Source organism: Elgaria multicarinata, chromosome 1 (genome assembly GCF_023053635.1).
Source record: "Elgaria multicarinata webbii isolate HBS135686 ecotype San Diego chromosome 1, rElgMul1.1.pri, whole genome shotgun sequence".
In the NCBI taxonomy this organism is placed as follows: domain Eukaryota; kingdom Metazoa; phylum Chordata; class Lepidosauria; order Squamata; family Anguidae; genus Elgaria; species Elgaria multicarinata.
Window position 1 is genome coordinate 104,310,739 of NC_086171.1, and position 18,405 is coordinate 104,329,143.

Here is an 18,405-nt window from a genome sequence, read left to right on the forward strand (position 1 = left end):
CCTAAAGCATCCCTGACAGGTGGTTGTCCAGCTGCCTCTTGAAGGCCTCTAGTGTGGGAGAGCCCACAACCTCACCAGGCAACTGATTCCATTGTCGTACTGCTCTAACAGTCAGGAAGTTTTTCCTGATGTCCAGCTGGAATCTGGCTTCCTTTAACTTGAGCCCGTTATTCCATGTCCTGCACTCTGGGAGGATCGAGAAGAGATCCAAATGTTACTGGTAGGAGCAGCAGGGATAAGGGATCCCTGCTGCTCCTACCTGACATGATCCCTTATCATGCACTGTGCCAATCTTTAAAGACAGGGACAAGGAATGGAGCGACTAGAGAATAGGAAAGGAAAGAGGGTTTGAAATCGGTTTTTTAGGATCCATTTATTGTTATCTAGCCTTCCCGCCCCCAAGAGCAGCATACATGGACTTTCCCCCACCCACCTCATTTTAACCGCACAACAACCCTGCTAGGTAGATTGGCTGAGGGTTAATGACTGGCTCATAGACATCCCTCTGAGCTTTGTGGCTGAATAAGGATTCATACCAGCTCTCCACAGTCAAAATCCAACACTATCTACTGCACCACAACCACCTGAGATGTTTGAACTGTATATCTAAAATAATGTGTGAATGAGACAAACATGTATTTGAAAACATGGGTATCAGACAGGGTTGGCTGCAACTACCCCTCAAGAATAGTAGCAATCCTGGGCTTGGTACCTCCTAATGTGTAGAGTTTTCTAGGACCTCTTTGAAGTCAAGAGTTTGGAAGTTTAAGCAGGAGATTTAACTGTAGGAGGTGTATCATAGAGTGAACTATATTAGCATCAGCCGCAGCTTGAAATCAAGCAGCTCTGGATTTCTGACGAATGCCCTAGAGCATGGGGGAATCCTTGTCCTTTGGAACTTCTGGGTGGTTGGTAGCAACTGAAGAGGGATTGCAGCCTGGGGCTTTCAAGTTTACTGCAGATGAAAGATTCAGAAAATCAAAGGGTAAAGGTAGGATACAGGTGGAAGGTTTCTCCGCAAACAAGTTTTGCAATGTGTGAAGATAACGGAGCGGGATGGCAGATGGTGTGTGGGACAGTATCTCAGCTGCCATCTTCAGGGATTCTGAGGCTGCCTTTTCTCCTTCAGCAGCTATCACCTAAAATAAAAATACAATTTGATGGCATTTCTTTCGTTGTTTCCACAATAGAGCCCTTTAGTGTTGCGAAGGCATTGCTTTTCCTCAGCTGGAAGCAAAATTAAAACTGAGGTTCTGCCCAGCACTTAATGTGGTGCTATATTGCCCAGTCCCATTCTGTAAAGTTCCTTAACAGTGTTCATTAAAAGCTCCCTATGTGCAGGTTCAGGCACTTTTATTTCTTCCAATTCATCCCATTCTGTTCCCTGGTTAAGAGAAGAGGTAAGGGGAATGTTTGTTTGTTATAGCAAAATAGCATTATTCTGCTTAAATATAATAAAGGAGGAAAGTAATGCAAGAAAAACAGTAATTAATTCCCTCTGCAGGGGAACAGAAGCTGACTGACTATTAAGGGGCAGCTAATCCCCTAGCTGTGTTGAACAGCAGCAATAATATGGCCAAAACCTGCCACTAGGAAGCTTTTAATTAAAGGCACAGTAGTTCTGAAACGTCTCAACAGCAATTTGTCCTTCCACACTAGACTGGCTATAGCTGCCATTGCTTTTTATTGCATTGTTGTTGCCACAAATCAGATTATGGAAAACACACACACACACGGACCCCGCAGGAAAAATTGGCAATGGCAACAGTTTTTCAACAATATCATCTGGATATGATGGCAATGCTGAGAAAAGGGCTAGCGTGTAAGGAACCTAACGTAGAAACTACATAGTATTCAAATAGGTCTAGACTTTCTGGTTCAGCTTCCAAAGTGCCATCCCACCCCATCCCATTTTTTACCTCACCTGACCAGTTATCACAATAATTTTCCCCACCAGGAGAAAGTGGTCAAGATGCAACAAAAGGGGGGTATCTTTGGGGACTACACTGGGAATGGGTAGAGTCCTACGCCAGGGGTGGGCATAAGGTAGATTTCAGATTTTTGGACTCCAACTAGGGATGTATGGGTTTTGTTTAATCTGTTTTGTTCTGTCATCTGTTCCTTGATGGAATTCGATTCTTCCCCCCTTCAGAAAAGTACAGAACAGCATATTTTTCTTAGTTCAGTGTACAATCAATGAGCAGAGTGCACAAAAAAAGAGTGCTAAAGCATGGAAGCTGAAGGGAGATCAAAGATATGTTGTGTGTGGTTTTGTTTTTTTTTTTAACCATGGCATATACGTTGGCATATTTTCTAGTAAATTTGTGTACAATTCCAAAAAGTAACCCACCCACCCCAAAATCCACCAATCTGCAGAAGACACGCGACTTGGAAAAGGCTGATCCACTATGGAATCTGTGAATCGAATCCATAGAAATCTGAGGTGCAGGTGCAGGGAATGCTTATCAAATTTGCAGATGACACAAAATTGGGTGGGATAGCTAATACCCTGGAAGACAGAAACAAACTTCAAAGTGATCTTGATAGGCTGGAGCGCTGGGCTGAAAACAACAGAATTAAATGTTATAGGGATAAATGCCAAGTTCTACATCTAGGAAATAGAAACCAAAGGCACAGTTACAAGATGGGGGATACTTGGCTCAGCAGTACTACAAACGAGAAGGATCTTGTAATTATTGTAGATCACAAGCTGAATATGAGCCAACAGTGCGATATGGCTGCAAGAAAGGCAAATGCTATTTTGGGCTGCATTAATAGAAGTATAGCTTCCAAATCACATGAGGTACTGGTTCCTCTCTATTCGACCCTGGTTAGGCCTCATCTAGAGTATTGGTTAGGCCTCATCTAGAGGCCTCATCTAGAGTTCTGGGCTCCATATTTCAAGGACGCAGACAAGATGGAGCGTGTTCAGAGGAGGGCAACCAGGATGATCAGGGGTCTGGAAACAAAGCCCTATGAAGAGACTGAAAGAACTGGGCATGTTTAGCCTGGAGAAGAGAAGATGGAGGGGAGACATGATAGCACTCTTCAAATACTTAAAAGGTTGTCACACAGAGGAGGGCCAGGATCTCTTCTTGATCCTCCCAGAGTGCAGGACATGGAATAACGGGCTCAAGTTAAAGGAAGCCAGATTCCAGCAGGACATCAGGAAAAACTTCCTGACTGTTAGAGCAGTACGGCAATGGAATCAGTTACCAAGGGAGGTTGTGGGCTCTCCCATACTAGAGGCCTTCAAGAGGCAGCTGGACAACCATCTGTCAGGGATGCTTTAGGGTGGATTCCTGCATTGAGCAGGGGGTTGGACTCGATGGCCTTGTAGGCCCCTTCCAACTCTGCTATTCTATGAAGTAATGTGAATCCATTTCAGATTTCTCTGATATCCCTAACTTCAATTCCCAGAAGCCTGTCAGCATGACCAATCATTCAAGAATACTGGGAGTTGAAGTCCAAAACACTTGGAGGCCTACTTTCTGCCCATCCACGCCCTACACCCCCAGTTGCCTACTCCCTAACATAAACAGGTGTGGGGAGAAGGAGCAGGGAGTATCCTAAGAATGTGTTATTTCACAGGTTCAAAACCACTATTGGCATGTGTATAAATTTACCATAGGAAGTAGCAGTAATGGGGCCAGAAGGAGGAAGGGAAGAAAGGCACATCTTTCCATGCTGTAGGGTGGATTCCAGCATTGAGCAGGGGGCTGGACTCGCTGGCCTTGTAGGCCCCTTCCAACTCTGCTATTCTATGCTTCCCTTTGCGTTCCAGTCAGGAAATTACACAGCATTCGTATGTTGCTGGCTTACCCTCACTTTAGCATGTCTCTGGGCTTCTGCTTCTGCATCCAACAAATCCTGAAGTCCAACTGGCAACCGTATATCTTTACTGAAACAAAAATAGGCATCACGAAGATGGGGCTGCAGTCCAGAATTGAAGACAATGGAAACCATTTAGTTCTACTGAATTGAACTATTTAGATCAGAAGCAAAACTTGAGCTACATCAGGGGGAAATTAGTAATGGGGCCACATCTAGGCAGCCTGCCTGCCTATTATCCAAATAAATGGATATTTGTCCAGGATTGCCACCCTACGCTCCAGCCATGTATCCCTGTCATTGCCTTTCCTGAGCATGCCTAATCATTTCTTAGTCACAACTACAGCAGCTTTTACACTGCTGATGTATCCCTGTGTCAGATTTCCCCCTTATTTATTCTGTCACAAAGAGAGAACATTTGAAATTATTGCAGGGTCTTCCGAAAGCACTTTAAAAGGACCACAGGAAGTATACGTACATTCTTGCCACAGTTGGCCCACAGTCCTTGCTGCTTTTAGCTGCCTTATCTCCCAGCAATCCTTAGAAATCAGATTTTTCACCTTGCTGGCTGCCTCTTCCCAGGGCCGGTGCTACCATAGAGGCCACTCAGGCGGCCGCCTAGGGCGCCAAGCTAAGAGGGGCGCCAGGCACAGCGCAGCACTCACGCGCGTTGGCTGTGAGCCGGCCCGGCCCGAGGATGCAGATGGGCCTGGGCGGGCGAGATGGCGCCCGCCCAGCCGAGGCGAACCCAGGGACACTGGGGTGGGGCGGCTCCACGGTTGGACTTCTGGAACATGCCCGGAAGAGAGAGAGAGAATGTATGGGTGCATGGGGTCTTTGAGTGAATGCATGTGTGTGTGTTTGGAGTGAGTGATGCTGAGTGTGTGTGTGTGCGTGCGCGTGTGTGAGTTGGGGGGATGATTTGGAGATGATATTCCTATTAAATAATGCATTTTAGACCCATAGATGTTCCTTTCCAATTTGTTTGCTATAATTGGCATGATGTATTTCTTGCACTTTCAAATAAATTTAGCAGTTTCAAGTTTTGTGCTTCTTATTTTTTCCAGGAAACATATGTTCTTAAAAATCAAAGTTGGCATTTTTTTGGGGTGGTGGTGAAAGTAGCTCACCTTGCCTAGGGCGTAAAATAGTCTGGCACCGGCCCTGCCTCTTCCTAGCTGTGGGGAAAAGCATTCCACTGCTCTGTGCAGTTGTAATTAGTGGTGCAGGGGTATGAAACCGTATGAAAACAGTTGTCAGGGCAGAGATCTGCTGCTGCTTCTTGTCAAGAGGTAACCTGCTTTCTTTGGCAGAGTTTACACGACATGCCACCCAACATGGGTTAGCGTGTTGTCTGAATGCAGTGCATTTTCTGCAAGGTGAGTTAGTGTGTGCTCTGAATGCAAAGTGTTTTCTACAGGGTGGCTTGTTAACCGTGCAATGTGGGTTATTTTTCTTGAACAGGCCAGTCTGAGAACCATGGCTTGTTGTTGGGTTGTTCAGGGTGGTTAACAAGCCACAATGCACGGCTAACGAGCAACCCTGTGGGAAATGCGCTGTGTTTGAAAAAAGCGCTGTGGAAAAAGCACTGCGTTCAGGCAACGCGGTAACCCACTCTGCAGAAAACATGCTGCGTTCAAACAACACAGTAACCTATGGTTCAATAACAACCCATACTGGGTGAGTTAGTGTGTTGTGTTAACCTGGTCTTTATGTATAGTGTGTGGCCTGAAGGCTTGTGATACAGCAACTTTGCTAATTAGAACTAGCTCTGGTCAGTGTTTGGAAACGTTGCCTGATGACCAATTCAGAGCCTCAAAATCCTTACTATTTGTTCATAACTCTGAAAGAGGTGAGGGGGACTCCAACCTTAGTCTCCCACACCTGTTTTTCTCTCTCATAGCAGTCCTATAAGACACTTTACCTAAGGAGGAGCCTGGGAGGAACACAGCTGCCACCTTCGTCACTGACATCTTTGCCTGACCTCAAGCAGCAGTGACCAGTGACCCAAGAATATCCATTCTCTCTTCTCTCTAAGCTCCACTGCACAACCCCTGCAATCCCTTGCAAATAAAATAAAAATAAACTCCCAGACTTTTCTACTCCACTCTGATTCCTCAATGGCACTATCAGAAAATAGAATCAGCTATAATTATCACAGACAGTCAAGGAAGAGAGAAAGTGGAAGTAATTCATGTTTTCATAACTGCCTTTACTTGCTAGTACAAAAAAAAAAGTTACTTATTACATCATGTCTTGGTCAGGGGGCAGCCCCTATACTGTATTCAGATAGCCTTTTACTTCTCTTTATACAGGCTGTGGGTAAACAAAATGGCAGTTAGATAACAAATTAATCCAAGATGACCCTAAACATGAAGAGTTGGTTAGCTAAAGTCTCTGGCCACATGTATTTCCATGAAGTTGCAGGAATGTGACAACACTTGGTGTGTACTGACTGGCCAGTTTTTAAGCAGCTGCTCTTATGTTATTGGTCAGCTGTTTACACCCACAGACACGGCAAAATCAGTAGGCAAGGATATAGCTGTGCACCTGTGTGCAGTGGTTGCAATGGAAGAAGAAAGAGGCCCCATGAAATGGTGCCTTGTCCAGGATGACCCTATGCCCAGAGACTGCCCACGTGGAAAAATACAAGGTGAGACGGAGCAGACGATACTTATGGGTGGGTGGGTGACAGCGGTAATAGTGAAAGACTAAGAGAACACCTTCTTTCTTTCCTGACATGTTGGCTGGGTTCACACATAACGCTAAGCCATGATAAGTTGCTAAGCACTAAGCGCTGTAGGTTATGCAAACAGCCCACAATGCCCGTTCTGCAGCTCATGGGTTATTAGAATAAGGTGTTTGGGTGAATTAACCCATTGTGGGTGGCAGAAACATCCCACACATGACAAGGGTTCTGCCAGAAAATAAATGGCTTAGCATATTGCGTGAACCCAGCCACTGTCACCTAATGGCTTCTGCAGAGAACACATTTCATACCTACATTTCTGTCCGCTCCACCTTGATCCCCCACTGACAGGTGATAGCATCCACAGCCACCTGCAAAAAAGGATGGTTCATTCGTGGCAGCAGCCTTATAGGATGGGAAAATGGAATTGAAAATACAAAATACACAGCACTGGTGCCGCTAGTGAGAAATGCTCCATTAGAGGCTGATTTTCTCCTGTACTTCCTTGCTGCCTGCAAACTTCATGTAAATATATCCTAATTTGTTCAAGGAGGTGTGTGAGTGCTTCCAGATGGAGGCGTCCTAGCGCTAACCGTCTAAAGGCATTGTGCAACTATTTCATCTTTCTTTCCTTAACGGATTTATTCTGGTTAGGAAAAAGACAGAACAAACATGGGAGGGCTACAAATTGAAGATGACATTGTCAGAAAACACACACACACACACTCCATGAATGAAGCCTCATCTGGAAGTATCCAGATCCTTCTTTAAAGATCTAAAAGGAAGCCGCCTACTGCTTCCCTTGCTCCCATTGGCATGGTTGCAGCAGGGAAAGTTGTACCTATTTAAAAGTGCTCCAAGGTGTACCTGTTTAAACTGGCTCAGTATAAATACATGCACCCACTTGTGATAAGATCTCACCCAATGCTGTAGAGCTGGACTTATTGTGAATGCACTGGTGGGGTGTCACATATTCCTAGAGCCAGGAGGACAGGAGACCACAGGCAGCAGGAATGACGGAACAAGGATTCTTTGGTCTCTTCGAAGGCTGTGTGCGTGGGGGGCGGGGGGCTTACATTGGTGTCCAATATAACCTGGGTCTTTGAGTAGCCCTCATTCAAAAAAGGCAATCCACTGCTAACTAATCCTCATACCATTATGGGAGACCCTTGCTAGTCCCTGTTGTTTTCCATGAACAATGGCAACCACTGCCATCCTTCTGTGAATTGTCTGGAAACCCTGTTCTGGTTATATGGTTTCATAAATCCATAACATATGGCTAACTAACCTAATCTGTGGCCAGAATGGTTTTGCTGTTCTTATTGTTTTGACAAAGTGAACTGCTGAAAGCCTTGGATGAGGCTATGCTTCAACTAAAAGACGAGAGTGACTTGTGGTCCTGGCCGCTGGGGCCAATTAGAAGTGTCTTGGGCAGGGCTACCACCCCTCCCTCTTTTATCCCAGGTGCGCCAGATGTCATTCCAAGGAGCGTGGGAATTGCTGGTGTAAGGGATGCTGGCTGTCTCATCGGCAATGGGGGATGCCTTTGGCAGACTCCACCTGTATGGGTTTGGGTAAGTTGAAGCTTGGAGGGAGGAATGTTGGGGCTTGTGCCAAGGTGCAGCTCAGATGATGCAGACCAAAGAGAGGAGCGGGTGGCTGCAAATGACAGAAGTGTATACAGAGCTGCTAGAAGCTGTACTGTTGGTTTTGCTATCTATGCCTTAAAATGAAGGCCAGAGGAAGTGTAGTTATGTGAGAGTTGCCAGCTCCAGAGCCAGAAATAGCTCCTGTGCCTTTCAAGGCAGGGGTGGGCAAATTTCAAGCTTGCAGGATCTGCTTTATTTTACACTAGAACTCTGACTGGACCACCGACCAGAGCGAGGGACACAATAGCGACTCAAGGATGTGGATGCATGCTCACAATTAAGGAAAAGAGTGACCCTGTTCAGATGACATGCTAAGCCCCAATGGTTAAGCGCTTTGAGCTAAACATCGTGTGAATCATGACTTAGCGTGTCATGTGAACCATTCTAATCACGGTGGCTACACAACCAGTTTAAACATGCTCACTAACCACTTGCTACAAAAGGGTTAACAGACTAACCATGACTTAGCGTGTTGTCTGAACAGGCCCAGTACCTCTAAGCACATGCTTGATACAGGAAGTTAGCTTTAAAGGGGCAAGGGGGAAATCTTATTTTGTTGTGGACAGGCCTATAACCATGTGATAGTCAAGAGCGATAATCTGGAACCTCCATGTTCAGAGCTAGTTGCTAACATTTCAACAGGCTGCTCTTTCCTGTGCCTTTTAGAACCAACTTGATTTACAGATATTAGCAGGTGGTTGTGCTCATCTCCATGCCATAAAAAGCATCAACTGCTGATTTCAGTAGATCAAGCTCCTCTTAAAGGCACAAGAGCAGGCTAGTCTGGTTCTTCTGGTCAGTTTCTAAACCCAGAGGCAGTATATCTCTGATTAGTAGATGCTGCAAACATACAGGGGAAGGCCATCGCTGTTGGCCTCTTGCCCTGTGAGTATCCCAGAGGTACGTGGTTGTCTGCTGTTGAAAACTGAAAGCTACGTTGGATGGGTCTTGGTCTGATTTTAACAGGGCAGTTCTTTTGAAACTGCATGTTCTGAAATCTGTACAATAGCAGGGCAGCAATGGCTTGCTGGTGCCTTTGGTAACAATGCTTTATCTAGTTCTGCTTACAGCAGTCATTGGGGAAAGCATTCTATTCTGGCTGATGGGATCTGCCACCCTTCCAAGCTGTAGCAAAACCCTAACCCTGGCCACCTTGATCTCTTGGCTGATGCACTTCCTTTCCATCAGGATATCAGTGAGAGACCGATGTGCCAGCAAGCGCTTTGTGATGGTCTGCACTAGCAGCTGGACGGCATTAGAGAGGTTGGCGAGGGTGGTCACGAGCAACGTGGCATTCTCCATTCGATAGTAGCAGACGGTATCTATTTCTAGACTCGCCATGTCCTTGGTTATGACCTAGAGCAAGCAGAAGGCATTGTGGGTGATCTTCCAATGTAATGAGGGGATAGGGAGTGCGTAGGGTGACTATATGAAAAGGAGGACAGGGCTCCTGTATCTTTAACAGTTGCATTGAAAAGGGAATTTTGCAGGTGCCCTGCCCTCTTTTAAATCTGGTCACTCTAGTATAGCTCCTGCACTTTAACTGTTGTGATGAAGAGGGAATTCCACCAGGTTTTCCATATATACAAATGACACCCTGCTGAAATTCCCTTTTCTATACAACTGTTAAAGATACAGGAGCACTGTCCTCCTTTTCATATGGTCACCCTAGGGAGCGGGCTTGTAGTTCTATCAACTGAAAAATACCAGGAATTGGATGGGCGGTCTTTTCACACAACAGCTGGTGATAATTCTGTGTGATAAGACACAGGGCAGGTGCCCAGTGACAATGTTAACCCGATTCTACAAGTGAACAACTGAAGAAAACACCATGCTTAGCAGCTTCACAGCACTTCCGAATGCTCAAAGTGCTTCACTTACATTACATAATCCTGTAAGGTAGATTACTATTGTCCCTATATATTGGGAGGGTGTGTGTGGCTTGCTTAAAACTATGTAGTGAGTTCATAGCCATGGTGAGATCTGAACTGTGGATTTCTAATTTCCAAGAATAGAGAACCTAATTAACTGCATCTGATGAGTGGACTGTGCCACAATAAGGTTATGCCATAATACATTTGTTAGTCTTTAAGATGCATCAACACTCTTTGTTGTTTTTGCTGCAACAGACTAGCACAACCGTCTCCCTGGGAACTTCTTCTGTACTATGCCTTTGGCAACTGTATCTAATCCTGATTATCTGTGTATTTGCCTCCTGCAAATGCATTCGAAGAGGCAAAGGAGAGGCGATAACTGGACACGATTACCTCATAAAAGGGAATCTCTAAGGTTTTGAGACGAAGGTCTATTTTGTGGTAGGTGTCCAAACAGGGAAGGAGGAAGAATAAGCCTGTTGGGAGAAAGGGAACAGCAGCACTTGCAAATTGGATGCTGTAGGGGGGGAAAAGTCACATTTCTAAATGCTAAACCTTCTAGACTAGGATGGTATAGACAGAAACCTTGACATGTAGTTAGGCCTTGAAACTAGAGACAGATGATAGACCTTTTCAGAAAGCTGAATGTTGTAGGACAGCAACATTGTTGCCTATGGTATGTGTACACCCTATTTTTGTCAGACTACTGTTGTCTTTGGTCAAATGGGTCTCATAAGTGCTACAAAAGCTGTGAACAAAAACAATGGTACAAAAAACCAAACTACTGTATTGATATAAGAAAATTGACAAAATCCATAGAGTGGAATACCTTTATTAGGCCAATTCAAATATCTTAAAAAAAAAAAAATGTGCAAGCTATCAAAATCTCCAGATCTCTTCATCAGGCAAGACTTTACAAAAGTATATTGGATAGGAGTGGGAGGGAAGCTGATTAAATTTTGTAGTTAGGAAGTTGGCATAGTTAAACTCTTAAGACAATATGGAAGAGGAGGGTTTGCAGACATTCAAACTGGGCTCTTTGAGTTGACCTAATAAATATATTATGCTATATGGATTTTAGAAACAATGGCAAGATGGATGTGCCGCCTTGGGCTTTGATGTCTTTGTCAGGCCTCCTTAATGCTCTGACTGTCTCTAGCCTCAGACTTATTCTGTTACAAAGAAACCTTCCTCACTTTCTCAGTTCTTGGGGTCAGGGCCGGTGCTACCATAGAGACCACTCAGGTAGCCGCCTAGAGTGCCAAGCTAAGAGGGCCACCAGGCGCAGCACAGCACTCATGCGCGTTGGCTGTGAGCTGGCCCGGCCCAAGGATTCAGCTGGGCGGGCAAGATGGCGCCCCACGCCCACCCAGCCAGAGCGAAGCTAGGGATGCTGGGGTGGGGTGGGGGGCAGCTCCACGTTTGGACTTCCACCTGGAAGCCACCCTCCCAGAGCTGCTTAAAAATCAAAGCTGGCATTTGGGAGGCGGTGGTGAAAGTAGCTCACCTTGCCTAGGGCGCAAAATAGTCTGGCACCGGTCCTGCATGGGGTACATACAGAAAATTTTAAACTCCTTGCAACAATTAACTGGATTTATAGTTGATCTTATGATGAAGGATCAGGGCACATAACAAAACTTTCTTTCTTATTCATCTAACCATTCTCAGGTTAGTTGCTCCTATTTTTTACGGCAGGGAAACTGTGCTGAGAGAGTCATCATTTGCCCTCAGCGATCTAATGATTTCATAAGCGCAACTGTGATTTGAATAGGGGGCCTTCAAGGAAAAGATGGATCCTTATGTTTCCAAAGTGTATCTACTTTTGCTGGAATATTTGAAGAGGAAATGTATGTATGCAAACACATGCAAAATGTACTGCTAAGACTCAGCCAGTCACAGCTAGTCTCCTGGGTATATGTTTCCTACAAGTCTAATATTGGTGTGTGTTTCTCTTCAAATGTTACGGCAAAAAAATGTAGTAGAAGTCTGTTTCTGTTATACGTAAATAAGCCCAAAACATATTATTATTTCGTGGGCTGTGCTTTGGCAAACATGGAAGAAAATGAAACAAAACCAGTATTGACTCTGAGTGATTAGAGGGGAAGATTCCTTCACACAATATCCTTAGGAATTAGTACAGCATCTGACTAGGCCATTGTTTTTCAAGTGGGGTGTGTGTGTGTTTGTGTGTGTGTGTTTGTGTGTGTATGTGTTTGGAGGGGAGAGACTCCTTCTGCAACCTCAGCACCAACAGTCCAATTCACATAAATGTCATGGTATGCAATGGCACATGTAAACAGAACCTGAGACCGTGTACAAGGTTAATCATTCTTCTATACTTACCAGGCCCTCTGGGCCTTCCATGAAGAATGCGTCCAAACCGAAACAAGATAGCTCTTTCATACTCCTGTACAATCTGTCATGGAAAAATTAAGATGAATCTACAAGGAAGGATAAAGTGGAACTAGGTAGTGTGGAAGCCTCTGCTTCAGCAGGCTGCTAAAAAAGAACTGCTCTCAAACATAAATTGATGGGTGTTTACTGGGTGGTAGAAATCATGTAGGCAACTTTTTCTATTTAACAGGATGTTAAATGACCCCAGAGCCTCATGTGGTGCAGAGCGGTAAAGCAGCAGTTTCTGCAGCTGAAACTCTCTCCCCACGGCCTGAGTTCGATCCCAGCGGAAGCTGGTTTCAGGTAGCCGGCTCAGGTCGACTCAGCCTTCCATCCTCCCGAGGTGGGTAAAATGAGTACCCAGCTAGCTGGGGGGGAAGGTAATAATGGCCAGGGAAGGCAATGGCAAACCACCCCGCTATAAGACCTGCCAAGAAAACGTCAGCCAAAGCTGGCGTCCCTCCAAGAGTCAGTAATGACTTAGTGCTTGCATGAGAGGTTCCTTTCCTTCCTTTCCTTAGTGTCTGTGTGTGTGTGTGTGTGTGTATATATATGTATATGTGTGTGTGTATGTATGTGTATATATATATATATATATATATATATATATATATATATATATTCTTCTTTTGCCCTCTTCATGCCTGAAATGCCCCTTAATTTCTCAATTACCCTTCCACCTAATTTACATACATTAGATTCATAAAATTGTTCCCTTATCCCCAGATTTAAAATCCACAAACAAATACATCATTTTTCTCACGGCCGGGGAAGGCAATGGCAAACCACCTTGCTATAAGGCCTGCCAAGAAAATGTTAGCGTCCCTCCAAGAGTCAGTAATGACTCAGTGTTTACACGAGAGGTTCCTTTCCTTTCCTAAATGACCCCAACTAACCACCAATATTTGGGCTTTATTCTCAGTCATGTGACGTTGAACATGGATAACCAGTTGCTACTTTAAAACATCATGCACAAAGGATCTAACCCAGAATTTGGCAATGCACAGTCCTCAGGCACATTAGCACCCTCTGATCTCCCCAAGTGTGCCTACCAGACCCTGCTGAATACCAGACCCTTCCTTACCACACTGCATTTCCTACACATGCATACCCTCTGCAGCGGCCTTCTTTCCTCCTGCTGCCACCACTACACCCTTTCCTCCTCCTTTCTACTGCCCCCTGGTGCATCCGCCTTGCCTCCCCCCTCACATTTCTTGCCCTCTGCCCCATTGCCACTGCTTCATGTGTGTCACCGTTTCCCCTCTGCTGCCGCCTTTCCTTTCCTCACCATGGCCTGGCCACCCTTCAACGCCACCTCACTTTCCCTCATTTTTGGTATTGATACGCACAACCTGCCACCTTTCACACCGTGCTCCCTAGACTGACTAACTGGGGAGCTGGTTGTCTGTAAGCTTCCACTGTGGGGTGAACCAAGCATTCTTCCATTCCCACACTAAGTTGTCGGAATGTGGTCATGCTCAATTGCCCACGTAGCCTACAGAAGATGTGTAGACTTTGGTATTCAGTTTGTAAAGGAAAGAAGCACAGGGACTCAGTCTTGCTGCTTTCTTCTGTTTATAGGATGTTATTTGTGAACTGAGGCCTACATTTCCACACAAGTAGATCTTTCTCTCAACTAGTTGGACCTACTTGTGAACATACCTGTGTAAAACTTGGTTTTACCAGGTTCTCCATATATACAAATGACACCTGCTGAAATTCCCTTTTCTATGCAACTGTTAAAGATACAGGAGCCCTGTCCTCCTTTTCATATGGTTACCTTAGCTTGCATGCCCCACCGTGTTCTAGATGTATGGGACTGAATCTGTATCTATGCAATAAATAAATCCGTATGCAAGCTGTCGATGTCACAAATTGCAGCTCTTGAACATGCACCAGCCCCCAATTTCTAGGAACAGTCTTACCTTCATGCAGAACCAGATGGAAATGGGGAATGTGACTATGATGAAAAGGAGAGAGAGGATGACAAGAATCCACTCACAAATGCCTAGGCCGGGAGACTTTATACCTACAGAAAAACAGTAAGGAGTGGAGAATTCTATAGGCTCTGCCCCATAGACTTAGGCTAAAGGCTCTACCCCATAAACTTGCCTGTGTCAGGGTGGGGCGGGGAATCACAGTGAAATATAATAACTGAGGAGTGTGGCCTGACTAGCCTGGGCTTTTTTGGGAATAAGGTAGAACCCACGAAAAGAACTGAGATAATATGCTCAACTCCCAATATTTCTCCGACAAAAATAGGATCGCCCTTGTGTCTTTTCACACTCCTGTTCTCACACCAAAAATAGCTTTCTGAGAAGGAAGTTTCCTTCTCCACAAGTGAATATTGTTGAAGTTTTTTCTCTGTCAGATGTAAGCTATATGAATTCACTCTGTGATAGCCAGTCCTAGCGTTTCAGTGTATCTCTGCCCCACATCCAGAAGTACAGCCCTTATCCTAAACATATTGCAGGATATAATGGTGATTTCTGTTCTTGTTAGGAGATAGTGCTCCTTATAAGGAAAGCACAGTGCTAAAATGGGTTACAGTTCCTAATTCTGTATTTGCTTTTTAAGGCGTGCAAGAGGAGAATTGGAGGGGAAGAGGTGCTAAAATCTTTCACTCCACCCATACCTGCAGGCTCTCCCCTAAAATATCTTGAATATTTTTCTCCAGCTGGGAGTAGTAAGCCCTGCTGTGGGGGAGAAAAAGCAGGGGTGGGGCATTCTCAGAGGACAATCATCAGGTGTGGAACAGCTGATGGGAGCTGTAGGCCCACAAGTTTAATTTTTGTGAACCGCCCAGAGAGCTCCGGCTATTGGACGGTATAGAAATGTAATAAATAAATAAATAAATAAATAAATAAGTTGCTCATCTGTGCTCTAGATGCTTGCTGCCAATCTGTTGCTTACTTGACAAGCTTTACATCATGTTTTTCAAAGCTTAATTATTCCTAGAAGCACAAACCCAGGGCTGGCATCCTTGGGCAGCTGCAAGGCCCCAGCTTGGCCCACCATTAATACCTACACCGGGCTCTGGGTTAGACTTGATCTGGTGCTCTTATCAGTGCCAAGCCAATTTAATTTCCCACAATGCCTCAGAACAACACTACCAGGGCCTTCTGAGAACTTAAAATGGCAGTGAGACCCAGAAGCTTGGGGCTTTCCTCCAGGGTCCCCCAGTGGAAGAGGGAGTCCACCACAGGATGTGATGTCTAGGGCCCACTCCAACCTGGAGCTTGTCCTGCCAGGCAGTCCATCATGCAAGTCAAATACCAAGGCAGAATCCTTCACACATAAGCCCATGTTCCCCAATCTATATTTAACCCCTGTGCAACTTCACTGGAAGGTGAATCTGAATCTACCATTTTGGAATCTATATTGATTTCTTTTACAGCAGATGCTGAGCTACAGGATGCATTTGTGGTGTTACCTGGGTGGCTTCTCTGTCGTTCCTGTAAACGGCTTGCTTCTATGTTGATTGAGCATGTCCGTCTTTAACAGAACCACCACAGAGGTTTAACATCTCTGTTGAGCATGTCTGTCTTTAACAGAATCACCACAGAGATTGTTTCGCTCTCTCTGGTGTGACATGATGTCATAGCATTCAGTGTTTTCTCCACTGAATAGGCTGCCACTTGCAGGAAGGGATACAAGGAGTGCGATGACATTGAGAGATGTGAAAGCCCAGAAAAAATGGGGAAAACCCAGACATATTTGGAAGAATTTCCTCCCAGATTTTCCAAAACTCCCTGAAAAAAACAGAATTCCCTCCCCAACATTTTTCTTGTCGTCCCCCCGCCCCCGTGGCCTCCCATTTCTAAGAATTCATGCTGCCTTAAACTAAATATTTCCCAGGAGGCACAGGGAGAAGACAGAGGCCACTGTTCTTAGTATTGCCAAGAACCACGCACTCCTCCAGAGGACCATCTACTTGTGTGCTTCCTCCACTTTCCCCTTACCTTCCTCCTGCTTCTCACTGTCAAGCGGGGCCATCACCTCCATTTCCTCCTCAAAGGACACTACGTCATCCACATCCACCACGGTGGTAGTGTGGACTTGGTTGTCTGCTGCCAAGGTGCTCTTGGTCTCCCGTTTTGCTTTCCTCTGGTCGGAATCCTGCCTCTCTTTGCTCGTTTTCTGGCTGCGTTCCACCTTCTCCTTCTTGCCATCTGGAGCCGACCGCTCTTTGCTTCTGCCACGGTGCTCCTTAGAAGAACTCTGAGGCTTCTTTTCTGCCTTCATTTAGTGGGGCTGTGCTGAGGAAAGCAGCTCTGTATGAGAATGTGGGAGGTTGGGCTGGCTGACCATTTATCCTGCCCCCAAGGAGGGAAAAGCCATCGCCCAGCAGGAGGTTCCTTCTCCACGCACCTCAAGCTATTGGGCAGTCAAGTCAGTCATGAATTTTAGAGGAGTGGTTGTGTGTTATGGTAGAAATGGCAGAGCCCTGCTGCACCTTAAGTATTCATGTATCACAGCATGTTCTTTCATAGGTTTAGACTTCGTTCATTCAGGGCACAATCCTATGCATGTTTGGACAGGAAAAAGTCCTTACTGCAGAATGCTGGGAGTTGTAGAACTTCTTTTCTGTATAAATAGGTATAGGATTGCGCCCTAAGAAATAAATCAGTTGTTTTCTATTTGTGATCCACCTTTCACCATTCCTTCAATACAGTGGCAGACCCCACCTGGGATCCAAGAGTTGCTATATGCTGCTCATGGGATTGGTTACTAGGATAGAATGCAGTAGTATAACAGATCCCAGCTGTGTAACCTGCCAGCAGGGAAGGAACCAGAGACCTTGAGTGGCTGTTCCCTGCCATTCACAACTATGCTACTCAAAGGCAGATATGTGCTGATGTTCAAAAGTGGGTTTTTTTGGGGGGGGGGTGGATTCCCCCATTCAGTTCTGCAGTAAATATACAGGGATCAATTATGATGCTTGGTAAGGACAATTTTTTAAATGAATAAATAAAAATAACAGTACAAATTCACATACCCCTTCCTCATGTTGCCATGTGTATTTCAATGGGATTGCACGTCTGTGTATGTGTAGGATTGGGTCCCTTGAAATTAGTGCTGAGTTAGTTGCGTTTGTCCTTAGGAGGAATGGCTGAGGAGTTAAAATGACAGTGATAAATGATGTGATAAATCTTGTGGTTTCCCCTCCTTGAATTCCTTTGTAATTGGAAATCTCTGCCGTTCTAGTGGCAATTGTAAGCACAAATGACTTCTTTTAACTCCCTCCTGTAAACTGTTTAGAAAGGAGGGAAATGGCTCGTTTAATACTTTTCTGGCTTTAGAGAAACAGCTGTGCTGTCTGGGGATGTTGGGAGTTGTAGTTCAACACATCTGGAGGGCAGCAGGTTGGGGAAGGCTAGTTTATAAATGGAAGGTTCTGGATGAGAGAGGCTGAGCTTATGTGATGTCACAGCATGGCCATATACATTCTAACTTGTCAAGTTGAATGTGTCTGGCAAAATACAGGCTCTCAGTTGTGTTTTGCATGATGCGCAAGCACACATACTACTACACACAAAGTGTAATGTAATAGCACGCATTTAACGTGGCAGGCCTAGGAATGACCGGAAGTGAGGGAATGTCTGCCTGGGCTTCCCTAACTGTGTATATTTCATTAACTGGAGCTGGCACCTTGAGATTTCTCCTCCCACGTGTCCAGCATTTAATGACTGGCAAACAAAATGGAATAGCTCCATGTGGGACTAAATACACAGCCTTAGCAATTTCTTCTTGACTCCCTCTGGTGAGACTTTCCCCCTTTGATGACTACTTCTAATAAAAGGTCCAGCGTTACTTGGGAAAGGTAAATGGGTAATGCTGAGAACACCAAGAGCAAGGGGATGAAGGCTGGTGTCTCTTCATAGCCTTGCCCCATTGTCTGCATGTCCTCATCCTGGGTTTTTCTTCATGAGGATGTTAATTGCAGTATCTGCTTTGGTTTTGTCAC

At 45.2% G+C, this 18,405-nt stretch overlaps 1 protein-coding gene across 1 annotated transcript; it reads right to left on the bottom strand.

The window, feature by feature from the left end:
- Window positions 1-866: 866 nt before the first annotated feature.
- Window positions 867-16,682, bottom strand: NPHS2 (NPHS2 stomatin family member, podocin). Its single transcript, XM_063117089.1, has 8 exons — window positions 16,400-16,682; window positions 14,363-14,466; window positions 12,387-12,459; window positions 10,437-10,519; window positions 9,322-9,525; window positions 6,836-6,891; window positions 3,823-3,901; window positions 867-1,139 (listed from the first exon to the last, which is right to left on the bottom strand). Exons 1-8 carry the CDS (start codon window positions 16,680-16,682, stop codon window positions 867-869), a joined length of 1,155 nt encoding a protein of 384 aa, XP_062973159.1.
- Between the last annotated feature and the right edge of the window lie 1,723 nt (window positions 16,683-18,405).

Coding starts and splice junctions, on each gene's coding strand:
- NPHS2 (XM_063117089.1), bottom strand. CDS start 16,682: ATGAAGGCAGAAAAGAAGCCTCAGAGTTCTTCTAAGGAGCACCGTGGC. Junction 14,467..16,399: donor CAGTGAGAAGCAGGAGGAAG/GTAAGGGGAAAG, acceptor GTTTTTCTGTAG/GTATAAAGTCTCCCGGCCTA. Junction 1,140..3,822: donor AGAGACATGCTAAAGTGAGG/GTAAGCCAGCAA, acceptor TTTTTATTTTAG/GTGATAGCTGCTGAAGGAGA.